The sequence below is a fragment of the Pezoporus flaviventris genome, unplaced genomic scaffold (assembly GCF_033815535.1).
Source record: "Pezoporus flaviventris isolate CSIRO_AGI_PZ_B2104156 unplaced genomic scaffold, CSIRO_AGI_Pfla_v1 ptg000002l, whole genome shotgun sequence".
Classification (NCBI taxonomy): Eukaryota; Metazoa; Chordata; class Aves; order Psittaciformes; family Psittacidae; genus Pezoporus; species Pezoporus flaviventris.
In genome coordinates, this window is record NW_026892550.1 from 13,509,820 (window position 1) to 13,517,805 (window position 7,986).

The 7,986-nt window shown below is 38.7% G+C and overlaps 1 protein-coding gene across 7 annotated transcripts in view; it reads right to left on the reverse strand.

Annotated features, from left to right (window-relative positions):
• The window catches only part of FAM184B (family with sequence similarity 184 member B), a 58,510-nt gene extending 50,524 nt beyond the window's left edge, over positions 1 to 7,986 (reverse strand). For all 7 annotated transcript variants that reach the window (XR_009746332.1, XR_009746331.1, XM_061469878.1 and 4 more), the window contains exon 1: positions 7,295 to 7,986. Coding sequence is in view for 5 of the 7 variants with exons in the window: in XM_061469878.1 (XP_061325862.1) it covers positions 7,295 to 7,429 (135 nt within the window). In the remaining 2 variants the exon portion in view is untranslated. The remainder of the gene's footprint in view (positions 1 to 7,294) is intronic.

Below are 7,986 nucleotides of genomic sequence, written 5' to 3' on the forward strand. Positions count from 1 at the left end.
CTCAACTGTAATCTCATGTTTACATCTAAAGGTAAGCTCTCATATAACTGGCTAAATGTCAGTGCAGAGTCACAACCAAATGCTGTAGCTTCCAAAGACAGTTAAAACATAAGACTTCTCTGGTAATGACCTGTTTTAAGTTAAAACTGTATTTAAGTGCCTAAAGGCTAAGTCAAAGTTCTGAATAACAACTACATAAGAAAGGTACAATCTTATTTCGGATAAATTTTATTGAGGTTCTTGATTTCAGAAAAAAAAATCCCTATTTGGAAACAGTCAGTTTGTAGTTTGTTTCTGAAATAAAGGCAGTTTTTCCTCAGCAATAGGGTTATGTGTGTACTGCTGTCCCTGAGCCCTTTGGAAGACAAATTAATATACATGAAATAAAATGCCAAGTTTAAACCAGCACTGTGGAGCCTGAGCTCCTGTGTCCTACTGGGAGGTAGGATAAATTAACCCAGCCTTGGTACTGGACTAACTACATTCACACTCTTCCTGATGGCTGTAAGCTCAGGCAACAAAACTCACATGCCTATCTGTTCCTATGAAAGTCACAAGTGGTCTTCAGCTCCACAGAGGCAGGCAGCTGTGTACGGGCAGGAGAAACAGATGAACTGTTGCAGTTGATGTGCTTAAGATCTGACTGCAGAGGTGGCAACAGAGGTAGTTCTACCTCAGTGTAACAGCTGGTTTTGTAAACCTAATGAAGACTTCACTTTGGGGAAAAAACATGATTCTTTATGGAAAGAAGTATTTTATATACCATACACAATGCTGAAGGGCTGAAAAGCCTAAATACACAGCTTTAGTATATTTGAGACTATCTTAAGCTGAGTTGACACTGACCTTTAACTTCAGTGTAATTCTCTGAGTTGTAAAATACTGGCATCTACCTCCTAGTTCAAGAAAATGTTAGGAGAGAGGTACAGTTACAGTGTTACTGAAAAGGGTACTTGTACACATGTCACAGTTTAAACCCAGCCAGCAAGTCAGTATCATACAGCCACTTCCTCACTCCCCCCACACCATTCCCCAGTGGGATAAAAAAGAGAAAAAATTTGTAAAAACCCATGGGTTGAGATAAGAACAGCTTAATAATTGAACTAAAGATATAATAACAATACAGTAACACATCACCCATGAAGAAAAGACTGAACATGAAAAAAAAAAACAGCCTTGCACTTTTGTGCAATTAATGAAACACTGGATATTTTATTACCTATTGCCTGGAATGTGCATATTAACAAAATGCACAACATTTTATATATAAACATTAACTAGAGTTCCTTGAAGAAGTGATATGAATTTAGTATGCAGTTTCCATTATAAAGTAGCTTTGAGTTGTTCATTACTAGGGCTGCCAGATTTTCTTCAAACTTGGTATAGTCAGTGACAAATCTATATAGTAAGAGGTAATTCCAATGCATAGATGTCATTCTTGTACCTTGAATTAATTTAAATGACAATTTCTAGCTATCCAAACAACAAGATTTTAGGTTCCTTCCTAATAGAAGTAGTGTCTTTAATGCTGCTTTTGACTAGCTGATCAACACATATGAGATTACACATTATTTTAGGACCCAGGAGTTCCCTTTTAATGCTGTAAAGAAAAGCTAGTGATGACAACTCCAGAAATCACAGTTTGTGCATTTTTGTCAGCTGGTAGGCAAAACTAATGCTAGCTCTTAAATCCTGATAGAAAATTGTACATAAAAATAATGAAAACAAATACATCACAAAGTAAAATACATGGGGATATTGATAGCTGACTTTGTTGGCCTTGTTAGTACATAATTTAGGCAAAACTAATGCTAGCTCTTAAATCCTGATAGAAAATTGTACATAAAAATAATGAAAACAAATACATCACAAAGTAAAATACATGGGGATATTGATAGCTGACTTTGTTGGCCTTGTTAGTACATAATTTTAGCAGCTTTATAAAAAGCTTCTCTCTGCCTACATGGAAACCAGATTTTATATTTCTTGCCAAAGGAGAAGTATTGCTGCTCCAAAAGCATGATCCTAGTTTTTTATGCTGTACCATTTTTGCTTCATTTCTGTAGGATATTGAATAACTCTCCAGAGAATTGAGATCAAAGAGCCCCAAGCACACAGGAGAGCTCTGGTAGCATAATAACTAACTGCAAACCAGCTGAGCTACTGTAAGCACTGGTTACTGAGTACTGTTAACACATCACAGAAAATAAGGTCAATAAACTTAGCTTAAGCTACATGAAAAAGGCAACATATTTCAACTAGGAACATGAGTAGAAAACAGGAGTGCTCTGTCACAGGTGCTCAGCTGTTAGGTACTTCCAGAATAAGCCATTAGTATTTGATCATATTTCATTCCTAAACCTGTCAGCCACCTTTTTTTTAATGGCAAATAAAACAGGAAAGGTTAACAGATCTAGTTAATATACAGCTATGCTACAAGACACTGGAGTGGTGTAAATAGCCTATAGCCACATGCACATAACACCCCGTTTGCTGATTCTTCTATAAATTTCCACCAGCACAGTGAAGCTATTAGAACTAAATATGAGCACACACTTCTTCACAAGTCTGACATCCTTCCTTAAATAACTAATGACAGTGGGGTTTGCTTATCTGGCTGATTTTCCACAGGAGCTTATTAAATAATGCTTCACATTTGCTACCCTGCTGACTGAGCTGAGGGGCAATAAACCTCCTGGTGACTGTGGTGATAAGCAGCTGGAGTGTGTAATATTTTCAACTGCTCCACATAGAGTCATTAAGAAACATCTGCCCAAACTTGTTCTCCTTCAGTATTTCTTTCCCCTGAAGGAAACAAAAAGTTCATAATTATGTTTTACCAGCAATTAACTTTTTTTTACATTAGCACTCTTTTCCTCTGACTCACAGTATCCAGCATACATACACAAAACTCTTGCCAGACTGCTTGACTTTTTAACAATCTACTTGACCAGAAATACTGCAAATTAAAATGTGCTTCTTATAACAAAGCTCCCAGATTCCCAATATAGAGTCAGATGAACCCCTAGGAAAATGAGTTTGAGGGTAGCTCTGTACTCTCGTTAAAAATATCCCTCCATTGGTACCCAGGAATTTGTCTCAAAGAAGGAAACGTAACTGTTTTGTGGGTTAGGTAGCATTCTGATCCCCAAGCAAAGCCACCATCCTAGTTATTCATGTTAGGTTTGGTTTGAGCCCCACTGGCAGAGGTTTGAAAAGAAACCTGAATAGCATGAATATCTGCAGCATACTTAGTTCTTATCAGCCCTGCCTGAACTGCCCTTTCAATGAAAGCTGATCTGTTCTGCTCAACACTCTTCTTCAAGAGTTCATTAGCATTTCTCATCCTATCTCAAACAAAAAGGACTGTCCTGAGAATCCATAAGCACATGGAATTCCTGCAACAGGCAACAGATAATAGAAATCCATACCTTGAGGCAGCAGGGAATGACACTTCTTATAAAAAGTCACCATGCATTTTAAACTGCATTTAACTGCTGAACAGATCAGAAATACACAGAACTAGCAGGCATGAAACAGCATGCCAAGGGTCCCATGTCTGATGGAGAAGTCTAAACTTAATTACTGTTACAAAGTCATGCATTCTACTACAATTGTAGGAATACACTAACTTTAAGCCTCTATGAATTTGAATGCATTAGTGCACTACTGTTGCAGCAAGGTACCTATATATTAACTGTATTTTACGTGTGAGTGACAACTACACATGGACATTCCTATTCACAAGCAGAATGTTTCTGGTTTAATTTTTGTAAGTTCATAAATCAAACCATAGCTCATCTGGAAACAGCTGTAATGCTATCCGATTTTAAGGTCAAAATTCAGAAGGCCTAGACAGCTCTCATTCAAACTCACCAGGGCTTCTAAATGCTTTTACCTGCCCCCACGAGAACAAAAAAAAAGATCAGTTTGCACTTTTTAGTATACCTTTTTAAAATATATATATATATATTTCAAACAAAACCTGACTGTCCCATATATTCATTTAGCACTGTAAGTTGTGGCTTTCAAAGCAAAAGAAAAAAAAACAAAAAAACTCTACAAAACCAAAAACTTTACAAGTAATAATAAAACCCTACCATATTTTCATTAGCAGATTTCAAATGTGGGTAGACAAATACCTAATGGCAAAAAAGGATCTGTGGCCACTTCTGCCTTGAAATGCAAAGGCCACCTTACTTTTGGGGAGCCTGACTGAGCTTACAAATATGCTTGTTGGTTTTTCTCACTGGGATAGCTTAATGGGGAAAACCAATGTATGTTCTATCTACATGTCAAAAGTGGGAAAAATCAATTTTTGTGAGAAGAACCAGACATCTAAAAATACTGATAAATTGCCTACAAAAAAAAGCAGTTTGCTGCCGAAAGCAAACAAAACATTTCTAAAGGTTTGTAGTTTTGCTGCTACAGCCAAAAGGGTGCAGAACAGAAAAATGTATGAAAACTTGCTATATTCTACCTCTCCAAAAGCAAAAATAGTGGGGCAGTAGAATGGGAGCAGTTTTCAGTATTTCTGTGTCTTGATTAGCTATGAGGATTCCCGTACCAACCTGTCTTACGATGTAATCAACATTTCATGCAACGATGGAAACTCCATCACCTCACCCAGTTTGGTTCTGCTGCTGATGCCTTTTGCACACTCCTCCTTCATTTTTGAGAGTAAGAGGAGGCCACTAGTGACTAACTAAAGAAACAGAATGTAAGTGAAGCTCTGTATCCTACACCTTATTTAAACATTATGTATTTGTTTCTCTGGGTACAACGTGGAGTGGATGAGCAATTAGAGAATTATCACCCCATCAATGAATTCTGACATCACTGGGCAGGAAGTTGCAGCTGTATAATGACAGCATACTGCATACTATGCTGGAACAGAAAAGGAAAGCACTTCAGGCAATTTAAAGTCAGGAGGGATTTTATTATAATTATCCTGACTGTAACATAGCCAAGAAAACTGTGGTTTGAATAGGAGATCTCAAAGTTTCTAATCCAAAAATGATCAGAACAAATTTATGCCATGTTTAGCAAATCTGGTCTCAGATTTTGCTTCTCAGATGTTTGCTGTTAGTAAGCACTCAGAAATCAGAAGGGAAAGTGTATGATTAAAAATCCAATTTTGCCATAAGTTCTCTGTAAGTGTAGTGTTACTGCAGAGAAAATTGGTTCTTAAAAGCCACATGCCAAAATAAAATTATTCGTTTTTCAGAAGCACTTTTTTGAGCTTCAGGTATAAATCATCTGTATTTCAGAGGACTGAAAAGTATTCAGAGGGGAAATTCTATTAAAAGTAATCACCCCACCCACATTTTAACAGTAGAAATTTAGCAAAAGCATCTGAAAAAAACCCACTGCAATAATTTGGCCATGATTCCCCTCCCCCTTTTGCTGCTAAAATAGCAGAACTTACCTCCCTTACCAAAGACAAGCTTTATAGAACTTTCAGAAAGGAGTGAGATATATTTTCCTCAAAATTTAGTTGAGATTAAAGAGACTTTAAAAATAATCACTTTATAGCGAAAGACATAGAAGTCTGTACAGACCATTAGTTTGAGAGCTGAAAATCTTGAACAAGTGTTTCTTTGCTCAGATCTCATCAATGTGCTCCAAGTCTGCTGTTGAGAAATGGATCACCCAGAAAGAGGGAGCCGGTAACTCAATTCTTGTTATTTACTATAAAGTATAAGGTATCAATTAATAAAGCGCCACTATTACTTTTGTACTAGAAAAGGTAATACAGTGATGTGAGCGATACTTATGGACAAATTTTACTTAGCGTGCAAAACTGACCAAACATACCAAGTATCAGACAGAAAATAAGGGGACAGCTCAGGACATCTGAACCAATTTACAGTCATCTTTCATGTACCTTTAACTGTGGCTGAGGAATTAGCAATGTCATCAATAAATAGAAAGTGCTTCTCTTGATGAATTTTTACAGACTTCATTGCTCAAACATATCCTTGTTCAAAATCACTAAAAATTTGATGTTTTCTTTCAATTACTACAGACTGATAGCTCACTGTAAAGAGTCATTTGTGTACTTGTGGACAGAAAGCAAGCATCAGATTGTGTACAAATGCCGTTATACAAACATACAATCAAAGCACTGGTTAAAATTATTGGTATAGTACAGTAAGTATAATACAGAATCCTAGAATGGTCCAGATTGGAAAAGACCTTAAAGATCATCTAGTTCCAACCCCCCCCCCCCCCCTGCCATGGGCAAGGATATCTTCCACTAAATCAGGTTGCTAGCAAGTATATGTGTAAATATAGGTAGCACTTGTGTATGTATTCATACACTGATATATGTTATCACATACAGCTGTCATTAGATGAAAATAATGGCACTGGAACTAGTTCTAGTACTAGTTCTTACTAGTAAATCAGTCTAAGTTGAACATCTTAATGACTTCCTATTGACATGTATTTTTAGTGAGTGTTTCTTTTTATTGTCAGCGCGTTTTCATTGCTAAAATGTCTTTACCAATTGACATGAGACTACAAAATATGTAAAAACTGGATTAGTGAACAAGGATTGGAAATAGGTTTTTCTCATTGAACAAAGATACAGCATAAAGGTTGGTGAAAAGATAACTGCCACCTCGTACAGATTTTCTCTTACTTCTTAACATGGTGTGGAAAATGTTCTAAACATTTAGCAGTGTAACTCAGTATTGACTAAAAGATTAAGTACAATATACTGTGTAATTAATCCTATCTCTTCTCCAACTCGTCTTTCAGGAATGTCATGTAAAGTATCTGTACTTATGCCCATCAGGAACAATTAGGTGTAAGACAACAACTATCTTGTACTGTGTGGTATCACAGTTCAACTGCAGCTTTGCAACAATATTACTCGAGAACCTATAAAACTCAAATGAATCCGTGTCTTCATAATTCAGGGGGGAAAAAACGGATACCGTCAACCCCTCCAAGCATCACACAGACAAATCCTATGTCCTCTCAGAGCTCGAGCCCCTCTCGCTATCGTTGCATGCGAATTAGAGCAGTTTTGACTGCAATTCTGCAATCATCAGCCACAAAGGCAACCCGCTGAGGCTAGTCTGTGGCACCGGCGGGGGGTGGGGTGCGTGTTTGAAAGGAAGTTTGTGTACACCGATGTTTTCAGCAACAGCCTAGTAAGAAAGGACAGGTTTCTCTTCCCTTCTCTCAGACGGGGGCCATCATAGAAGGCAGCTCCGAGTCAGCTCTGGCGTCCCCAGCCAGGGCAGCCTAACCTACCCGGGAAGGCTACAACAGCGAGGCTTACCTTAGTGAGCTGAGCGATCTTCTTGCACATTTTCATGTGCATTTCCTGACTGCATTCCTCCGCCGAGCTGCTGCGAGCTGCTTTAGACGCACTGCAAGTCCCGGGCTGATGAATCTTGTTTATGCCAGAGGCCATCAGGCTTGAATTTAATCAAGTCTGTCCGTGTACGCTCCGATGGTGCGATCCAGTTCCTCCTGCTGCCTGGCCCGGCGCGCTGCTAACCCCACCAGCGCTAGAGGAACTTCAGCTTCACACAGGGCGAGCTCCAGCCGCTGCCGTCCTCCCTTCTGTGCAGATGTCCCAGTCCTTCAGCAAAACACCCAGGCGAGGAGGTAGAGAACAGCATGTGCAAACATCCTCATTGGGATTATTTTCCCCCTCAGCTTCTCTTCAAATGGTTGAGCTTCTGCCAGGAGCAGATGCCAGAGGCTGGATGCTACAAATTCCCCACAGAAGTCACCGAGCCAGCCCTACAGGCATCAGCACAGACGTTGCTGGGGATTTATTATACACATCATCTGCAGATGAAATTATGTTGCCTTTTTAGGATGCCAGAGGATTGCAGAGGTCATCAGAGAAGACGGTGTTGGCATCTTTCATAAACTCTGTTACTTTATCAATCCTCTCCGAATCCGGATGGACCAATAAAGTGATGAAGGAAATCTTGTTCAATTTTTGCTGCCATGCTGAAA